At 43.3% G+C, this 20703-nt stretch overlaps 1 protein-coding gene across 1 annotated transcript; it reads right to left on the bottom strand.

The window, feature by feature from the left end:
• Positions 1-10688: 10688 nt before the first annotated feature.
• LOC148532175 (transcription factor HES-5-like) lies at positions 10689-12791 on the bottom strand. Its single transcript, XM_088468233.1, has 3 exons — positions 12706-12791; positions 12388-12553; positions 10689-12274 (listed from the first exon to the last, which is right to left on the bottom strand). Exons 1-3 carry the CDS (start codon positions 12754-12756, stop codon positions 12030-12032), a joined length of 462 nt encoding a protein of 153 aa, XP_088324359.1. The 5' UTR covers positions 12757-12791; the 3' UTR covers positions 10689-12029.
• Between the last annotated feature and the right edge of the window lie 7912 nt (positions 12792-20703).

Below are 20703 nucleotides of genomic sequence, written 5' to 3'. Positions count from 1 at the left end.
GCATGTATTATGATAATGAGGTGGAGCAAGGTAATGCTGGGGGACAGGCAGAAACTGCGGGATATTTGGTGAATGGGCAGTTGGGAAACAACACTGGAAATAAAAGCATCGTGGATAGCAAGATGATATTAACCCTGGCCACATATGCACTCTGTTATGTTTCATGCAGTAGAAGTATAAACTATGTATTTCTCAGTACCAGTTACCTCTGTACATAGCAGCTCATCACGATTGGATACAGGCTGTGCACACTTAAAAGTCTTCATTTCTTCAATGGGGCCTTATTTTGATTTTATGGTGCCCCAGGCATTATTGTGGAAGTGGAAATAAAGAAAAAAATCCACTACATGGACTTGTAATTCAAGCTAGAGGATTCTATATTCCCTGCCAATACAACTATTCAGTGTAATCTGGATCACTTATGCTGGGCATACATGTTCAGATAAAATTCCTGTCAGACCAACGGGCATTTTATCTGACAGCCTGATATCATGACAACACCATACACTGTTGGTGACACCGATATGCATGTAGTAATGCACAAAGGACCGCTCTCTCGTTAAGAGCAGCCCTTTACAAATGAGGGGCTTCTGGGGTCTAAGAACCAGAAGGCCCATCTGATGTATATGAGCAGAATGACACACGCAACAGGGGGTGCTGGCCTCTCACAGCACTCTCCAGATAGAAGCTCATAGGTTTCTATAGGGTAACGCCAGCTGAAGATGGCGTTACCCACCGCATCCAATCCCTGGTCCGAGGCTTGGTGCATATGAGAAATTCGGTCAAACCCGCATTTTTGGGGTTTGACTGCATTTCCCCCTTTGCTGCATCCTGCCCAATGTGAGATAACTCCCAGTGTATGGCCAGCAATATCTGTGCTCCTTCCCTATCCCTATTGGGACATTTCTACGTTTCTTCCTTGTAAAGGGACAGGGAAATGTCCATCGGTCAGTCGCGGCTGGCCATACACTCCTTGATGCAGCCAACTTTTACTTTGAAAATATCGGATCGCATGGGCATGGGGACGATCCGGCATGCCCAACTGATCTATATTTTCTGATTGCTCGCCTGCATACACTGGTTGATCGGCCAGATAATTGTATGTCCAGCATTAGGAACAGTTTATATGTACATTGCTAGTAATCAACTCTAGAACAAATAGTTTCAAGATGATCGCATGCTGCTACTGCTTGGTCCAAATGCTTGGCACTAGTATCAATAAGATAAGAGTGGTAATAACATTAGTGTGGTGAGAAATTGGCACACTGACAGGGTTGGGTATGGAAACACAGCGGTTGAAACGCCGGCTGTCAGAATACCAACAGCGGCATCCCAACAGGATTGGGTAAGTATCCTAACCCCTAACCCACTTTTCCCACAGCCTAACCCTCCCCTTCCACAGCCTAACCTTCCCCCACCCCGCAGTCTAACTCTAACCTTCCCGCTAGTGTCTAACCCTCCCCTAATCATAATTTTTACAGTCAGGATGTCAGCATTCTGGAGCTGGGATTCTGGCCCCGGTATTCTGACCACCGGGATACCAACCACATTCCCATGGACCTACAGTGGTCATCTTTGGTTACTGTCTACTGATTTTGAGCAGCCATTACTCATAGGGCCTGATTCAGACTTGGGAATAGAGAGAGATATCTCTCTCAACTGTGAACCTGAACAAACCATATTGCAATGCAAGGGGTGTAAATACATAAAAAAATGTTGCATGTGGGGTAAATACTGGCTGCTTTTGCATGTAGCCCACAAATACTGTACAGCTTTATTATTGCTCTATAATTTAGATTTCAGTTTGGACACACTCCTCCCAAATCTAAATCTCTCTCCACATTTAAATCTGCCCCACCTGCAGTGCAGCATGGTTTCCCCAAGATGATCAGTTGAGAGAGATATCTCTATTCCCAAGTCTGAACCGGGTCCATAGTCTTTGGACCACACCAGCTGTGATACTGGACCATTGTCTGCTACTACATCTCAGTGTGTTTGTGGACATCTTTAGTTTGCAACTGGGATACATCAGTCTTGCCCGTTATTATTGGGGACAATAATAATCATAATCTCCTCAAGATAACAATAACAGTAAAATTCACAAAAGTGAAAATAAAAAATATAATTAACATAATTAAAAAACTAAATTGCAGTCTATGTTATGCATTTTGACACATGCTGCATGGGTGTTAAACACTCTTTGAAAAATGTGTGAATGTCACACAATGATAACAGCACACTATAATGCTCTGTTATAATAATCCAACTTTGCTTAGTGTACTCAGCAGATATTGATACCTAACATTGTAGGCTATTTACAAAGACATCAATGGAAAGATTGAAAAGGCTGTATCCTGATAACTGATATATCATTGATAACTTTAACCCAGGCTGAATATGTTTGATTTATATATATACCCCTTGCCTCCTAGCCTTAAACCAACTCTCTACCCATGTACTTACTTTCACCCCTAGATATTACGTGCCAGACTTAGGTGGAACAGTATGAAACAAATTTTCAAAATGAATGAATGCTAGAAAAGAAACCCGCCAGTCAACCCCCCCAAAGTGCGCTCTCCATCATCCAATCCACCCCCGCCTAAATACTCACCATATGTTCCCAGTGGCGCATTCCGCCTTTCTCTCCTGCTAGGTTAAGGTATGTCCTGTCTCCCTAGCAGTGGGAGCTGTTGGGGCGCATGCATGTTGGTGACAGTACATACCCTAACAAATTATTATATAGATTACATAATTTGCTCTATCAAATATGCTATATATACCTATTATTTGGTGATTTGGAGTCTGTTCCCTCTTTAATCTTGTGGCACTGACCCAGTAATGAGTGATTCTATAAATACAAGAAATAGTGGTACATTATTTACAGATGCTCCTCACCTAACGACCTACCTGTTTAGCGACTGCTCGGACTTCCGACCCGCGCTCCGACCAGCTAACTGTAACTTGCACAGCAGTTCCAAAATAGTTGAAGGTAGGGTTGGGCTGGCCCGCAGGGGTACAGGGGAAATCCCCAGTGGGCCCCACTGTCTGAGAGCCCACCTCCCCACCTCTAGGTGTCAGGTTTTTAGACCTCAGATTATAGGTTGTTACTTTATTAGACAGTCACCTGGTAGAGAAGCACCACTGATCAACATGGGGGCTTGGTTCCCATCTATAGAAACTATACCAAGATTTGCCTAATGGTTAGCCAAGCGTCTGTGGTGGCTGGCCACACCCCCCCCCTCTAGCGGATGGACACACTCCTTTAGCATGGACCCTTACCACTGATTGCCCCGGTGGGCCCCTCATTGCCCAGTCCAACACTGGTTGCAGGATACAGTAAAACAAAAGGACAGACCCTGCCGCGAGATGGGGGGCGTGGCTGTGGCGCAGGGCACACAAAAGACCCTGCCTGCCAGGAGGGAAAAGACGGATCGGGATGCAGCGCACTCTCTAGGGAGGTGGGGCACACAGGCACGCGTCACGCTCTGCCCAAGTACTGTTGCTTGCTGTTTCCCAGCCACACTATAGGTCCTCGATTAGCGACCGTTTAGTTTAACGACCTAGTCGTAGGTATGGAACTCCATCGTTAATTGAGGAGCATCATGATCTTACTGGAATTAGGGCCTGATTTAGAGATGTACGTAATGCCATTATTTAGGCGTCTAAGTCGCACTGAACATACAGATGCACATTTCCTCTGAAGAAACAACCAGTGTCTATAGGTTGAGTAACTCGTCAGGAAGTCCTAACTGACCGCTGTGTCCAGACAATAGATTCCACATACCACTACAAGCAGGATCACAAATGGAAATCCCCCCCTCCTGGACTCTAGCATCACGTCCCAAGGGCTACGAGACCCTGACCCACGGGTGCCGGAGGTGCGAAGCTCCAATACAGGAGCTGGATTAGACCCAGCCAGGACTGCTAATGAAGAATTCTGACACAGTGCGCCAGTGGGTCATCTCAACTCACTGCTGTTACTGCTGTACAATAAGTCTCAGGAAACTGCACTGGGTTAGAGGAAGCCAGCACACTGCCTAAGGGGTCTCAGCATCTCTATACATCAGTGAAGCTGGCCCTGTATGGACCGCAGCTTACGGATTTATCTCTATTAAAATTTTTTTTTTTACTTAATTTTTTTTAAATCCATTTAGTATATGTGTTTTTCTTACCCCTAATTTTTATCCTCTTTACCTGTACCCACGCATTCTCAATCTCTCCCCTCGTGTGATCCATCCTCTTTCCCTTTTTTCCAACATCTGTTTCATTGGATTAGACTAGTGCCATTGGTTTTTACATAAAATCTGTACCATTTGTACTTAACTGGTTTTATTACGATATTTTATTAATATTCATTAAATATACACATGATTTCAAACTCATATTGACTCGTATGATCCCTTAGGATAATTTTATGGCAGTATATTAATACCAATAAGTTAGCAGTTACAGTAGTCTATGTACATTTTTTTTATATAAAACGCAATTTACACACATGCGTAACCACACTGTAGAATTATCCGTTAATTGAAGCTGAATGGATCAACAAAATTATACCTCTTTTCCACCAAAAACCCAGGTCCGACCTGGGTTTTTGGACATAGGGTCTCATTCAGACCCGCTCGGGAGCGCAGGACGCTCGCAAGCGGGTCGATGGTACCCAAATGCGCATGCGCACGACGGAGGCTGCTCCATCCTGCGCATGCGCGAGACCCAACGAGCGACGGGAAGCCGTCGCTCGGGGTCTCGCACCAAAGGGGGCGTGCTGTTGATGGTGGGCGTGGCTGCCCAGACAGAGGCGTTCCTATGGGAACGCCTACTGTCTGGGTCCGGCCCCACTGACATCACTAGTGATGTCAGTGGGAGTGATTTTGGCTCTGATAGAGCCAAAATCACTCCAGGGCTTGCGGCAGCGAGACCCTACCGCAAGGGTCTCGTCGCCAGCCCGATGGTCGCGATGGTCTTGACCATCGCGACCATCATCATGGACGCTCGCATAAGCTATGGGTGGTCACCCACAGCTATGCGAACGTTCAAGAGGCCGCACCAATTTTAGGTAGGCCGGCCCTGATTCAGAGCGAGCTCTGGTCAGAGCGTCCGGCTCTTAATCAGGCCCAGAGTTCCAACTCTGGTCAGATCCATTTACACTGCACCTTCGATCTGGGTTATTCCCAGGTCAGCCCTGTTCACACTGAACTCAAGTCTGCCCTGCTAAACCTGTGAGATCATAAAAAGTGGGAGGTGAATGCCCCACAGCCACCAATCAGCTCATTTTAGGCAAGACCAAGGTCAGATAACCCGGGTTGCACCGTTTACACAGCACCATTACCCGGGTCCATCCTGGGTCCAACCCTGGTAGCTACCTGGGTTGGATTGCTGGGTCACTTGACCTGGGTTATTTTTCAGGGACCCTTTTACACTGAGCTGCGACCTGGGTAGACCCAGCAAAAACCCAGGTTTTTGCTCTGGTGTAAAAGGGGTACTAGTATTTGTGGTACTGTACGATTATAGAGGTTAGTGGTGACCTCACCAGCATGCTGCTCCCGTTTTTTTCACCAGGCTGTTCGTTTGAGCGCACCTGCTCCCTATTTTTCTAATTAATGAACCCCCCCTCCTGGATCCGAACCCGAGTTCTAGGGGCTGTGAGAGCTATTTCACACATGCCGGTTTCGGCCGGTCAGGTAAGAACCGGACAGTAGCTGGCCGGGGTTTTTCAGGCACTCTGTGCCTTTCACAAGCAGCGGCTTTTATTTATTTATTTATCCTATTGGGCATGCGCAGCAGCAGCTGCTGCACAAGCTCGGCCGGCAGAAGCCAGTGTGTGTGAAAGGAAACATTGTTTCCTTCACACTACTGGCATGCAGGGACGGCACGGGCACGGCACCGTCCTGCATAGTAGGTTTTTCCGGCTATAACACGGCGACCGTGCCGTGGCCGTGCCGTGTGAAAGGACCCGCTGAATTCCTGCATGTACTAGATTTTACACCAGGCTAAAAACCGGAGTGTGTGAAATAGCTCTGAGACACCGATACACGGCTGCCAGAGGTGCAAGCTTCAACATAGGAGTTGGATTGGACCCGTCCAGTGATTTGGCAATTACCTCCGCCGGATACACAGACCCTGTTCCAGGAGCCAAACTAGAGCAGACAAGTGACATTGTCCGATGTACGGGTCTTTCTTGAGAGGAGCTGTATTGGACCCAACTAGTCATTCCGTGCACGGAGCTCGGTCTGTCTCCTTTTTTGTGGAAACCCGATGGGGGCCACTTGTAGATATTTAACATAAGAAAAATATCCATGCACTGCTTTTTATGATTATACAACATGGTGGTTATTGGACTTTTAGTGTGCTTGTATTTACCAGCAGTACAGGAAATACAAGTTCTTTTACAGTGAATCAAGATACTATACAAGTGGTGAGTGCGCTCCTAAAACCACTTTTACATGATATGACTTTTTGTTATAACTGTTATTTCTATTTATTATTATTATTTATTACCAGTTATTTATATAGCGCACACATATTCCGCAGCGCTTTACAGAGAATATCTTACCATTCACATCAGTCCCTGCCCCAGTGGAGCTTACAATCTATATTTCCTATCACATGCACAAACATACACACTATGGTCAATTTTGAGGGGAGCCAATTAACCTACCAGCATATTTTTGGAGTGTGGGAGGAAACCGGAGTACCCGGAGGAAACCCACGCAAGCACAGGGAGAAATACAAACTCTGCACGCATAGTTCTATTTCACATGTCGACATTTAACGAGATCAATATCGGGATTATGTGCTGTTATATACATTAAATTTATAAAGCGGTCTGCTGTATTTTAAAAAGATATATTGCGGTATGAGTTAAAATTGCTACATCTGTATAGCTTTGCAATATAACCTACAATTTTTAGAGCAATTTAGTAACAATTTATTTGAACAACATATATTTTTCCTTTTTTTTTTTACCAGTGGAATCAGTGTTATTTTAGCAATTAGTGTCAGTGATATTCATTGACTTATTTATTTGTTTACATTTATGTGTCTCCATTTGCCCTTGAAATAAATGTATTTATAAACTTTACAATCTACCAGCGCTTTCTCTATTTCTTTGTTTTTTTCTTCATCTCAGTTCCAAAATAGTTGCAGGATACAGAAAAACATAAAAGGACAGACCCTGCCGCAATAGGGGGGGCTGTGGCGCGGGGCACACAGAAGACCCTGCCTGTCATGAGAGAAAAGACGGATGGGGATGCAGCGCACTCTCTAGGGAGGTGGGGCGCATACAGGCGCGCGTCACCCTCTGCCTGAGTCCTGCTGCTTCCCCGCCACACTATAGGTCCTTGCTTAGTGACTATTTCGTTTAACGACCTAGTCATAGGTACGGAACTCCATCGTTAAGTGAGGAGCATCTTACTGGATTTAGGGCCTGATTCAGAGATGTACGCAATGTCAATATTTACGCCATATTCAATTTGGAGCAAAAAGTCCGTTGCTGGACTTTTCACCGTCATCAGAGGTTTTGCTGTCGAAAACTTATCGCACGTGTCCCCCCGTATTCAATTCCAAATTGGCGAAAATGGGACCCGGCGAAAACTAAATCGGCGAAAAGTCCTGTCATTTTTGGGGAAACCAGCCTGACACCCCCCCTAAAGATGCTCTGACATGAGTACCCCCGAATAGCTCTGCAAAAGGTATTTGGGGGTCTTTGAATGGTCTCAATAGGAGCTATTTAGCGTCTTTAGGACAGTGGTGAAAAATAGCATTTAGCAACTTTTTGTGGCCAAAATAAATAGTCCCATCAAATTTGGGGTACTTGAAAATGGGTACAAGCATATTTAAAAATCAAGTCAAGCATTAAAAAGCACCAAAAACGCACCTTCAGCAAGCACCTGCAATCAAAAACTCCTCCCCCATACTTGCCGACCCCCCCAAAGACTATTTCACTAGTTTTTGAATTTGTACCCCCACTTTCAATTTTTTCGCCCACATTTTCAAAGTGCTTTTTTAGGGTGTCCTTTGGGTTATTTTGCGTTTTTTGACACAGTTTGCGTCAAGGGGAGTGTACAAAGGGTGCAGAGTGGTTTCCGCATTTCTGCACCCCAAAACCCCAATTCTGCACTTTTTTCCGCCGGGTATTCATAGGCAAAACTTTATCGCCTATTACATTGCATTGCGTTTTTGCACCGGCAAAAAGACGCTAAAATTGAATACGGGGATAAGTTAAATCGGCGAAAATGACATCATCGGCGAAAAAGTTTTGCTCCAAATTGAATACGGCCCATAGTTGCACTGCATATGCATCAAGATACATTATCGTACTCATTGTGATTGACAGTCAGGGAGCATTTACGGGAGGTAACGGGGAGGGTCAGCAAAGAACTCAGGCGCGTGGTGACAGTTTTCGGGCGTGTCCTAGCCTGCGTCTGCGATCCCGTACACAATGAGTGGCAAGTGGCTCCGACGTCTCAGTTCCCACTACCAGTCTGAGTAGCCATAGGGTTACTTAGAACTGTGATAATCGAAAGATCTACAACTTATGCTGCGTCTTTGTACGCAGAAGTTTAGATGTGCAAAGCCGCAGGTGGGTGTCTCCATACATTCTTCTGCGTTCGCGACATTTGCATATTTAGAGGATGGCAGCTGCAATGGCATTAGCGTACATCTCTTAATCTGGCCCTTCATTAGCACACATGGATGGATGCCATCAGGGATGGGTGATTTATCTTTCATAGGTTATGCATAACTGCACCTCCTCCTATGTTAGACAAATAATATGGAATGATGTGCATCGCCTGTTGCTACATAACCTATTTCCTAGCACGTAAAATATTATTTTATAAAGATCATCTTTATCTTCAACAATTATTTTTCCTGCAGTTTAAAACTATTTTGGGAATAGAATTGCCATGCATTGCAATCCATTTTTCAGATCACATTGAGTCGCTGCTAAACTAGTTTCCTTTATACATATTTTACTGTATTTCATTTTCAGTTTCTTCTAACTCTAACAATGGAAAATCTTTCTGATCTTCCCTTAATTACATCCAGTAGTTTCATATTTAATCATATTGGTAGCTCTCTATTCCTGGAAATGCTGTTGTCATATAATATGTACTTGCAACAGTATATTAAATCTGGTGGTGAAACTAGTGGTTCTAGCAAGATATAGTCACAATCCCGGCACATCGTATGCTTAGAATACCGGCGCCGGAATTCCGACACCTGTCAGAATCCCGGCGCCGGCATTCTGAAGGTAAGTAGTGGGAGGACAGGGAGGGTTGGGGTTAGGCACTAGGGAGAGGGTTAGGCACTAGGCAGGGAGGGTGAGGGTTAGGCACTGGGAGGGGGAGGTTAGGATCTCGTACCCAAATCATTCTAGGAAAGGAAAATACACCTTATCCATTTTTAAAGACCATTATCTCTTGCATGTGGTAGAAGTTTTAACTAGGGGGGACGAATGCTGAACATAGTACTATCTAGTATAATGGTGAAGGGGGGCATGTAGGAAACATTTAGCACAGCATGGTAAAATATTTTTTGTTTAGGACCACATATTTCCAATTTGGTCTAGGAGCTTTTATTTACAGTTCCCAGCCTACAATCGTTATTATTCCTCCCATGAGCCGATCAAACTTTGCCCTTTTAATATGCATATCTCTGTTACAAAAATGTTTTTATTGAAAGTGATGTCATATGTTGCCATGTTGATGATAAGTATTACCTACATACATGCCCCCTCAGCACTATATTAGATGTAATGTCTGCTCTATGTGCAGCATCTGTCCCATGTAGTAAAGGGGTCTATTTGCTAAGCTTTGTTAGGAGATAAAGTGAACGGAGATAAGGTACCAGCCAATCAGCTCCTAACTGCCATTTTTCAAACAGCCTGTGGCATGGCAGTTAGGAGCTGATTGGCTGGTACCTTACCTCTGTTCACTTTATCTCCTAACAAAGCTTAGTATATAGACCCCTAAATCTTCTACTACATTCTTTTAGAATGTAAGCTCTTACGAGCAGGGCCCTCTACCCTCTTGTGCTTCTCCCTACTTTACTTTCATCTACTTCTTACTCCCCACTAGGGCACCTAACACTTGGTTGCTTATGCTCGGTTACTTATGTGGGTGTTTTGGTCGCTAATGTAGCAATGTATTTTATCCATGTCCTTGTCCTGCATCGTATTGTATTGTATTGTACTGTACTGTAAGTCTTTGGTCATCTATTTGTTTATATACTTTGTAAGGTGCTGCGGAACACTTGTGGCGACATATAAATAAATGATAATAATAATAATACTACATGTATAATACTACAAAAGGTAATTGTTTTTAAAAATAGATGAGCTGTATCTTATTTTGCTAGAACCATGACTTTCACCACCAAGTTTAAATTGTTATTTAACATATACTATATAGTGTAATATTATAAAGATTGTATATTATGTATATGAGAGCTCTAGTCCCTCCTACGTGGTACCAAATTCTTTCTCTGCCCCTCTGTTTTTCTGTCCCTCTTCCTGTACACCCTTTTAAAAGCAAATCGGTTACTCTCTTTTCAAAATGTGTGGCCTTGTGCATCACCTTGTTATCCATGGTCAAGTGTATGATATGTTAACATAATATAAAGAGGAATTTCAGACCACAATTTGTAGAATACAGTTTATGGAATATTTTATTTAGAATTTTGTGCAGTATTCCTTTAAACTTCTTAGAGCATTTCAATCACAGGTCCATTGTAGTAAACACTTACACAACATCCCCAGAGGATGACCAATACAATGCAGTTACATACAAAAATATTTTGTACAATGTCTTTTTCTTTCTAAAGTGCCGGTTGACATGTAAATATCTTAGATATCCTTTAGAAATGATGAAAAACACATTATAACTGCTTAAAAAAATAACTCATCTTTGTAAAAGACACATTATTATCAGAATGCAGCAGAGATAGCTTAACATTCTGTTCTAAAACACATTTATTCTACAAAATATTACCTTCGGAATTGAAAGAATATAAAGTAGATATTTGCAAACTTCAAAAAAGTTACTTGTATTAAGATATTAAGGTGGAAAGCAGTAAGTAACCAATGACTCTTCACATGTTGTGCAACAACAAATACCAGCATGCCATACTAGACAAATGCCATTGGGCTTACAGGTTACCTAAGCATGGGTTAGAATTTTATTCCACTTCATTTTACTCTATAAAATAAAGTCCTTAATATTATGTGTTATCTCAGCATTATTTCAAGCTGAAATTTTGAATATTGTATATATTGATTAATGTACATTTCTTCAGGAAATATATTCAAAAGTATTTGTTAAACAAATACATTGAAAACTTTGTAAATGTGGAGAAAATCAAACTACAGTACAGTTTGTCCTATTAGGAATACTAAAAATAAGGCACATTTCTATAAATGTTATAGACAATACATTTCTATAAAGGCAGCTTCACAGAAGGAACACATCAAAATGTAAAATCATTCACTAGATTCTTCCGTCTGCAAATTAACTTCTTAGAAGTTACTCATTTTACATGGAGGAACATTAGTAAACCTTTCAGCAGATTTTCTACTGCATTATAGTCATTATATAATAATTCCTTGTATATTGCATGGCAATATATAGTCCTCCATTAAATAAACCCTGCCTATAAATGTTATAGAACTTTTCTATATCGAATAGAAAAAGAAAAAAAGAAAAACATAAAAGTTACCATTAATGATAAACATTCAGCAAACCTTTACAAGTTAACACTAAAATAAACTTTTTTTTAAAAAAAGTTATATTATTATAACTCTCTTCATAGAAGGCTTTTGAAAAAAAAAAACATTAATCCCTTGGGATAAACATGTTGCTTTTCAGAGTAGTCTCTTATTGTTATTGAATCTCTTTGAGTTTTTGTTATATCCAAATGTACTCATGAATAGCTGTAGAACACAGTTCCTTACTGGCAGAGGTGTACGTGACTTATAATAAGCCATATCTTTTCCTCTTTGGTTATATAGTGCTCTGGTTCATGATGTTAAATCACCAAGGTCTCCATATCTTAGCTGGACAGCTTGCTGGTGCAACCTCTTTTGATCCAGTGGGGCTTTCAAGATAAGGAATGGCAGGAACTTTCTGTGGCACTTTCAGATGGCTGAGCAATTTCTTATGGGCGTCTCCGGTTTCTGGATAATGACACAGGAACTGAAAGGCTTCTCTGACACACCAGGAAAAGCCTTGGTTAAAGTCTTGATGTAGACTTTCCACGCTGATGGTGGGATGTTGATCTGGGGAAGAAGAAAATGCAGAATATAAGACTTGTGCACTGAGGTTTAATTTCGGAAACAGCATCATTGGCATATCTTTCATGTTACAAAACAATAAGAGGAACAAAACTTACTTTTTGGCTGTTGCAAGTAGCTCACTGCCATCTCCAAAATATCTGCTTTCTCCAGCTTGACATTGGGCTGCTGTTTGTGAAACTCTTTATCCAGGAGAACCTTCAGCTGCTCAATACTGTTGTTGATTCTGTCTCTGCGCATCTTTTCCACAATAGGTTTTCTCAGCTAAAATAAAATAAGCAACAAAACACGTTAGTCAATCAACACCTAAATCAAATATATCAAGTGAACTGAAAGAACTAGAACTGCTAAACATATTAGACAACACTAACACAAGGTTAGGTGAATTCAAAAACAGTGATAGATATATAACTTACTTTGTTTTTTTCCTTTGAGTGGTTATCCATAGAAATATTGGTAGGTGCCATGATTCAAAGTACGTGAGAGGCTGGCAAGGCTCTGGTGCTGAGCTGGGAATGATCTGAGAGGTGCAGCCAGTTCCTTGCTATTTATACCCCTCAGCCTGCATACAAATGTATGAGTCCCACACTTGTCAGACTTTCCCACACTCGTATAGCTAATACATGCATTCAATAGGACAATAGAAGAGGCATCCATTACAGCATGGTAAATTGACTCTGAATTGCCTGAGGATAATACCCTGCTCCCAGTGGAGCAGGTGGAGAGTGTGTTATACAATAGGGACAAGCTTTAAAATGAGGTGGGAGAACGTGGGAAAGAGCTTCCCATCTCTGTAATCAAACTAATTCCCGATGAGAACATAGACACGGCAGTATGCTGCTCTTTTTGAAGTGTGCCGGTCACACACGTATGCTGAAACCAGATGCTGGAGAGCTAGGCACACATCCTGGATACAGTACAGTGTGCTTAGATAATAAATTGCTTTTATTGCAAACAAGTGAAAACTCTATATGTATTGATAATATAGGCTTCTCAGGCGCAGTGTGTGTTCTGGACATATGTTGTCTGTTTTGAAGACGAGCGATACGAGTTAGTAGTGGTAACTTATGGGTATTTTTGCAACCGTATTATGTAAAACCAACTATTATACTAAATACAACCCCAATTACCTATTTGTTGTATTTTAAATAATGACATACTAATTTATAACTATCAGGAAATAATTAAAAGGAAGTACATTATCTTTGAAAAATAAGCAAGCTAAGACATACAAAAAAATTAGGTACATTTCTAAAAGAAAAAAAAAAATGTGTACCACATTTTCGTCTTGTGAAAATACGCAAATCTATGCTGATGCAGATTTGAACGCAGTTTATTTTGCGGAGCATATCTTACGTGTTTTCTCTCTGCGCATGTGTTATAGCCAAGCATAAGCTAGAACAGGCTATACAGAGTTATGCGCATTTCAGTCACATCTCTACTTGCCACTGATGGGGCATAGCTGGGCTGTAATGGGGAGTTCTCAGGTAGGTAAAGTCCAGATAGTTTGTGCCAATGGATTTGTGCAGAGTTGTGCATTTGTGCCTGTTTTCTTTTTCACCAGGGAAAGCACTGGGGCAAATGTGCACTGATAATAAGGACTGCTATGGAACCAGCCTATGGATAAGGGCAGCTCGGCACCAGAGATGTGCACAACTATGCATACGGGCAAATATACACATTTAGAAATTATGGCCGACTTGTGGTAAGCCGTGCATCAAGCCCTTAGTGGTACACAGGGCATAACTAGGGGTAGATGTGCAGTGCTGTTGCGCAGAAACCTGGGGGCAGCACTGTCGCTACTTCACGTCACTTACATTTGATTTGCAGTGTGTCTGGAATGGCACCCTGCAGCCAGTAGTGCTACCCAGAGCATCCTTTGTATGCTCCGGGTACTCACCTTGCAGCCTATAGACTAGAGCCACCCTTAGCGTCCTAAGGACAGCTCTGCTTCCTGCTGCCAGTAGCTCCGCCCCCTCTGCGTGGTGATATGACTCCGGCACTGGTGGTGCCCCCTATCTGTGACACCTTTGTTATGAGTCTGAGCCTTCTGCACTAGTAGCAAATTGTGTGAAGTCATAGGTGCCACTCAACATATTTTCACATTTCTACAGGTGGAGTAAGCTAATTAAAAAGCCTACTGATGTCTAGTGTATTAGTGTAAGGCATTGTATATGTTATTTTTCATATATTTCTCTACCAAATTTCTGTTTGTAAAAGTGTCGCACAGGTAGAGTGAGCAGGATGGGCCAGTTAGTTCAGCAACATCTGGAGAGTACCACCTAATAGTCTGTGTATAGTGTTGAAAATATACACACAATTGTTTATAAATCATAAGCCAAATATGTTGCTCACGAGAAAGAGATTGCAGAAAATTCTTGTATAGCATCCATTAGCTATGAAAGTAACATTTAATTTCAGAGCTAAATATAAAATAGAAACAATAATCCATTACTATTCTCAAGTGTTTATGAAAAAAAAAAACAAGATGGAAATCAAAATTGTTTTTGGCGAAAGTTATTTGCACAACCATGGTAAATCAATTAGAGCCTTGTGATGTCCCTTCTACAGTGTATCATTAATAAGCTAAATAACATCATAAAGCATGAACAGAAGTTCTTATATCTAGATCTATTATTTAGGTCTAGAATTATCCAGCTTCACTTCTCATGGGCAAACTAAGGCAATTTGTGGTGTAACTACTGTAGAAGGCGAGAAAAAGTTTGAAGAGGCCAACAAAGTTTCTATGCCTGGCCAGACCGGTTGCCCACTTTCGGTCGGCATTTTCAGCTTAGAGCAGAGGTGGGGAACCTTTTTTCTGCCGAGGGCCATTTTGATATATATAACATTATTTGCGGGTCCGGTGCAGACCACACCCCCTCCATGTGACATCACACGGGGCGGGGCCATAAATGCAGCTGAATATAACAATGCCCAGAGAATAATGAGGATGCTCCAGGGAGCTGTAAGGGCAGCGGTGTGGCCATCTGAAAGGTGCATAGATTCTGGCTGCAGGGTGCCATTCTAGGCACCCTGCTAGTAAGATGAGGCTAACAGAAAAAAGCTCTGAGGGCCAGACCAATTGATTCCTGGGGCCTTATATGACCCCCGGTCCTGAGGTTCCCCATCCCTGGCTTAGAGGGTAACTGAACATTTGAGTTCACTTTACCCCAGTAAGGGTGAGACTCCCAGGGGGCATATTAACCTACTTTATTTAATGCTGTCCATTAGGAGTTCACAGAGGGAAAGTCCAGGCGCAGGAGATGAGGTGATGCTATTTGTGTCATTGTGGCCCCTCCCCTGTCGCATAATGCTGGAAATTAGACCATTGCACACCGCGGACAGGCCATGGTAACGCAACTCACAGAGAAACACGTCAATGCGGCCATGTCCCACTTCACTGTCTGACCTTGGAGCTCGGGTGAAGTATCTGAATTTGAAGAGTATGGCAACTATGGTGGAGGGCGCAGCTTTATCATCTCAGTGCAGGTATCTTGCTTCACAAATCCTATGAGCTACAGCCAAAATCTTGGTGCACTTGAGCAAACTGAAGCACATGGGATGTCCAAAGCTGCATTTTTGGGCTGAGGAGCTACCATTTGCTCTCGGTAATTACCTCTATTTGTGCCTTGTTATATGCAAGTTACAGAGCATGTAGAACAAAGGCCCTCATTCAGAGCCGTACGCTCTGAGCAGAGCGCACGCTCTGAATGAGGGCCGCCCTCCATAAAAATGGAGCGTCCTCCTGGACGCTCGTATAGCTGTGGGTCACCACCCACAGCCTATACGAGCGTGCAGTTTGATGGCCGCGATGGTCGTGACCATCGCGACCATCGAAACTGCGAGCCGGAGCCTGCGGTTGAGGTTTTCAACCGCAAGCCCAGGAGTGATTTTGGCTCTATCAGAGCCAAACTCACTCCCACTGACATCACTAGTGATGTCAGTGGGCCGGCTTCTGACGGGAGGCGTTCCCGTGGGAACGCCCCCGTCAGGGAGGCACGCCCCCGGCACGCCCACCAAATGGGGCGTGCTGTCCATCAACATCGACAGCACGCCCCCTTTGATCAGACACAACGAGCGAAGGAAAGTCCTTCGCTCGTCGCGTCTGGCGCATGCGCACGACGGAGCTCCCGCCGTCGTGCGCATGCGCAGAGCACAACATCGACCCACTTGCGAGCGGTCAGCCGCTTGCGAGTGGGTCTGAATCAGGCCCAAAATACACAGTCATTTTTATTTTTTGTGGGGGGGGGGTGACAGCTTTTATGAGTTTTTTGCTGTACCATGTAGATGAAAATATCCACTTGCATGCCAGGAAAATACTTAATTTAATGATGACATATGGAAAATAATAACAAACAGTAAAAGTTATAAGTTAAAAATGATTATTTTGTTTTTGAACATATTCATCCTTAAACTCCATTGGTGAGTAATTTGTTTTAAACTATATATGGGAACCTGACACACATGCTATTAACATGCAAGATCTTTTTAATGACTTATTTATACCCATTTTACTTACCTTGAGAACAATATAATTTGTTTAATGCAATGGTTAACCTACAAAGAAGCAAAACTTGTTCACCCTGATTTAAACTGTTTTCATAGCATGTTCTGAAAAGAAAAATGATATTTCTAGAAGAAAGCGTATAATGATGCTGTCAGGATATAATGGTGGGATGGAAAAAGGGCTCTTTTCAGTGATTTTACCTATTCTTAAAAGTACTTAAAACCAACCCCCTTTTCACCTCTTCTCCAGCTCATTCTGGTGTCAAGGGGCATTGCGTTCCCAGGTCTTAGATGGATGTGACAATACTGCCAGTTCAATGTATTCCTTGGGAAAAGAGCGATCCAGATGGCCTGTGGGGACAGGAATTGCTGGTGGACACAATAGCAAGTTAAACATCATCAGTAATTTGCTTCTTGTACGACACACTTCTTTTGTCCTCCATTCTGAAAGTTACAAATAGATGGAAAACTGTGGGAGACTCTGAGAAAATTCACATCCTATTGAAAGCTGGAGTTTCTCAGAGTACGGGCGTCCAATGACTAACAATTGTCAGCAAATCTCATCTGTAATTGTGTATAGCCCAATTAACAATGCACACTGACGTTAAGAAGGCTGTAGATCAAGGGAAAATTGAACATGTAGCTGGACCTCAAAGTGCTGTTTAACCCAGTAGTAATGTTGCCATCACCGTGGGCAAGACTCTCTACTCTATGGGCATACTAAGAACAAGGTGTATTTGGCCAAAGGCAAGAGACGGATTGTGTGTGACTTGTCTACTGTCCATTATAAGGATGAGCCCACTTCTGCCATATGCTGCTTTTCTACCAGATCTTATATACATTTTAGTGTGTACTATGTGTGTGTTTATATATTATATATATATATATATATATATATATATGCACACACATTGTCTGTGGTGTAGCAATAAGGTATTACAATACATTAACATACTAAATTGATTATGCTGTTGTGTTTAAAAATGATCTGAATCAGGCTCTATGTTCATGGTTTCTGTATCCTATGCAAATCTTGACGACGTTATTATGTTCATGGTTCTATAAAGCTCCTTAAGTCCTTTTGGAGAAATGCCTATATAAAGAGAAATATTATTATTGTAAAATATGTCTATTATATGTATGGGATCGGTATGTAATACCGCCGGACATATGTCCGGCGATTCAAATCTCGACGCTGAAAGATCGGCACCAGTGAAGATCCCGACAGCTAAATAGGTAAGTATAAACTAACCCTACTCCCCCCCTAATCCTAACCATCCTTTAGGGGTGCCTAACCATAACCTCTCCCCCTCGTCCCTAACCCCCCTAAGTGCCTAAACCTAATTCCCCTGTCCCCGCAGCCTAAACCTAACTCTCCCGGGGGGGTGCCTAACCCTGACCTCCCCCGGGGGGTACCTAACCCTAAACCCCCCTTCCCCTAGCCTAACCCTCCTGGGGGGGCCTAACCCTAAGTACCCCCGGGAGCCCCTAACCTAACCCCACCTGCGCGGCTGTACGCGCCTGCCGCGTGGCTTACCTTTGTTCGGTATGTCGGGCGTTGGTGTCTTCGGCACCTGATGCAAGGCATGTGCAAATAGACACTGATGATGATGGCTTGTCATAAAACAAATAGAGGTGTACGCGTATCGATATATGTATCGCTCTGCGTGAGGGTGAAAGCCTCTTTTTTTTAGGGGGGGTAGGGGGAGGTAAATTACCATTTTGACTACAAGTCTGCATCAACCCCATTACATGGAAAAATAACAAAAATACCTGACGTTAAAAGACGAGTTATTTATGAAGAAAACATTTTGCTACTTTATTGACTTTGGTTTTGCTATATATTTGCCACTTTAGAACAGGACAGTATAGATAGCTTACTCTCAGTGGTGTATCTATAATGGGTGCATGGAATGTGGTGCATATGGGAACCTGGGTCCAGGGGTCCCCTGCTCCACACATCCTGAACCCAGTATAGACCCCACAGTCTATACTGGCTGCATGGTGTGTGTGTCTCCCTATTTATTTTGCTGGCGGCATCATCTTTAAGTTCCTTAAATATAATTTGATTAGGCATTTATTGCTGATGCTACAACAAGCTGCTCCTGAGAAAACAGCCACAGGGCAGCCACCGCCAATTTGCTAGTCCCTGGGAAAGAGAAGCTGATCGTTTATTACTATACGAGAAGTGATAGCCAGATGGTCTTTGTGGAGTAAGATTTCCCCTCCATTCATTAAAATCAAACAGCAGCACTAATGTGAGTACTAGTAGGAAGACACACTTCTATTGTGCAAGGAAAATATGTCATCAATTGGAGGGAGGGGGAGACTGTGGGAACGAAGAGGAAGCTCAAACGTCCACAGTCTGGTGCTAATAACTTTGTTGTTAGACTGCTATTATTTCCATGCACCATGAACTCCCATGCTTTATTTGATGGTCTTGGTATTGTAAAGACCATGGCTAGTGCAAACTGTAGAGCACTTTCTCATAGTCCTTTATTTAGCCACAGAGGAGCAGAAGACAATTCATGGACTTTTCAGTGGAAAATGGTAGATAAATATCTTTATTGGTGTAAGTTTAGTTCAGTGATACATCAATATTCTTGCTGGTTCATGGAAATTTCAAATGAGGCTGCTTCTAGCGATTTGTTGCTTAGCATGCATCACTTGCTGTATCTTTGCGAATGTACGTACGATTTAGAGCAATACACATCAGCCATTTCTCTGCGGCCACCAGATGAGCATTTCTGAGAAAGAGGACCATTTTGTAGGTGTGTTGGGGTGTATCATGGACTTGTGGCCAGTGTTACTTGCTATTTGAGTCATGCAGAGGCGGTTTAAGAGAGGAGAGGACTAGTGTGCAGGCTCCATGCAAGCCCTCTCCTCTCTGGCAGCAAAGTAGACTCCGGCTTTGTGACAAAGTGTACTCAGCATGGGCTGGTCTCTGAGAAATTGGCGCCTGTGCCACGTTCTCAGAGACTTCTCTATTGCGCATGGAGTGCTGACCGACGCAGGACTCCGTAAAGGTAAGTATAAGTAATATGGGAGTGTGGTGTGGGCTCCCCAGTACCCAGGGGCTTGGGCACTGCACAAGCATGTGTGGATGCCTTATGGACTTAAAACTCAGTCACATCTCTGATACCTAGCATGGGGTAAGTGTAAGCGCTGATGATAATGATGAAGGTTACCCTCACGTATTGAAGAGTGGGGTGATATGATTGCATAGTTGCATTCCCCTCTGAGCATTTGTATAGTTGCTTTAGAATTCCCAATATTTGTGTAAATCTCTGATACTTTTTTGATGTATGTGTAAGGAACAATTATTACCCTTGGGGCCGTGCTGCTCTGTCTTGGACGGGGTCCTGGCTTGGGGGCTCTCAGAGTGTGATGTTGATAGGTCCTCAGCGTGGTGGTGGTCTCAGGGACCGCCGGCTCTGGACACTGGGCGCTGCTATGGTTGGCTCAGCCAGCTGACTGCGTTGCTGACAGGCTCCAAGTGTGGTGGTGGTCTCAGTGAGTCTAAGACAACAATCCAGGAGGAGAACCTAGGATAGTGCTGTCAGGGCAGGATACTTATACCCTGAGTTTCGCAGGGATTGGCTGATGCGGTCAGGTGGATACTGGCCTGGCTGTCACTGGAGACAAGCGGTCAGCTGACCGGAACCAGTATGGCAGAGTCCGGACTCCGTGCCGCCTCAGACCACCGCCACACTTGGAGCCCATCAGCAACACAGTCAGCTGGCCGAGCCCACCATAGCAGCGCCCAGTGTCCAGAGCCGGCGGGGACACCGACGGAGCTCCCCCTAACCCTAAACTCCCCTCTCCTGCAGTCTAACCCTCCCCCTTGCAGCCGAACCCTCCCCCCCTCAGCCTAACTCTAACCATCTCCGTAGTACTGTACTTAACCT

Source organism: Taudactylus pleione, unplaced genomic scaffold (assembly GCF_031769625.1).
Source record: "Taudactylus pleione unplaced genomic scaffold, aTauple2 ptg000082l, whole genome shotgun sequence".
Lineage (NCBI taxonomy): Eukaryota > Metazoa > Chordata > Amphibia > Anura > Myobatrachidae > Taudactylus > Taudactylus pleione.
Note: the sequence above shows the minus strand (reverse complement) of the source record. Positions and strands in the feature narration are given on the sequence as shown.

Excerpts from the sequence above, each read along its gene's own strand:
- LOC148532175 (XM_088468233.1), bottom strand. The coding sequence starts at position 12,756 with ATGGCACCTACCAATATTTCTATGGATAACCACTCAAAGGAAAAAAAC. Across the intron at positions 12,554-12,705 it reads ACTCAAAGGAAAAAAACAAA|CTGAGAAAACCTATTGTGGA; the intron begins GTAAGTTATATA and ends ATTTTATTTTAG. Across the intron at positions 12,275-12,387 it reads CTACTTGCAACAGCCAAAAA|ATCAACATCCCACCATCAGC; the intron begins GTAAGTTTTGTT and ends CTTCTTCCCCAG.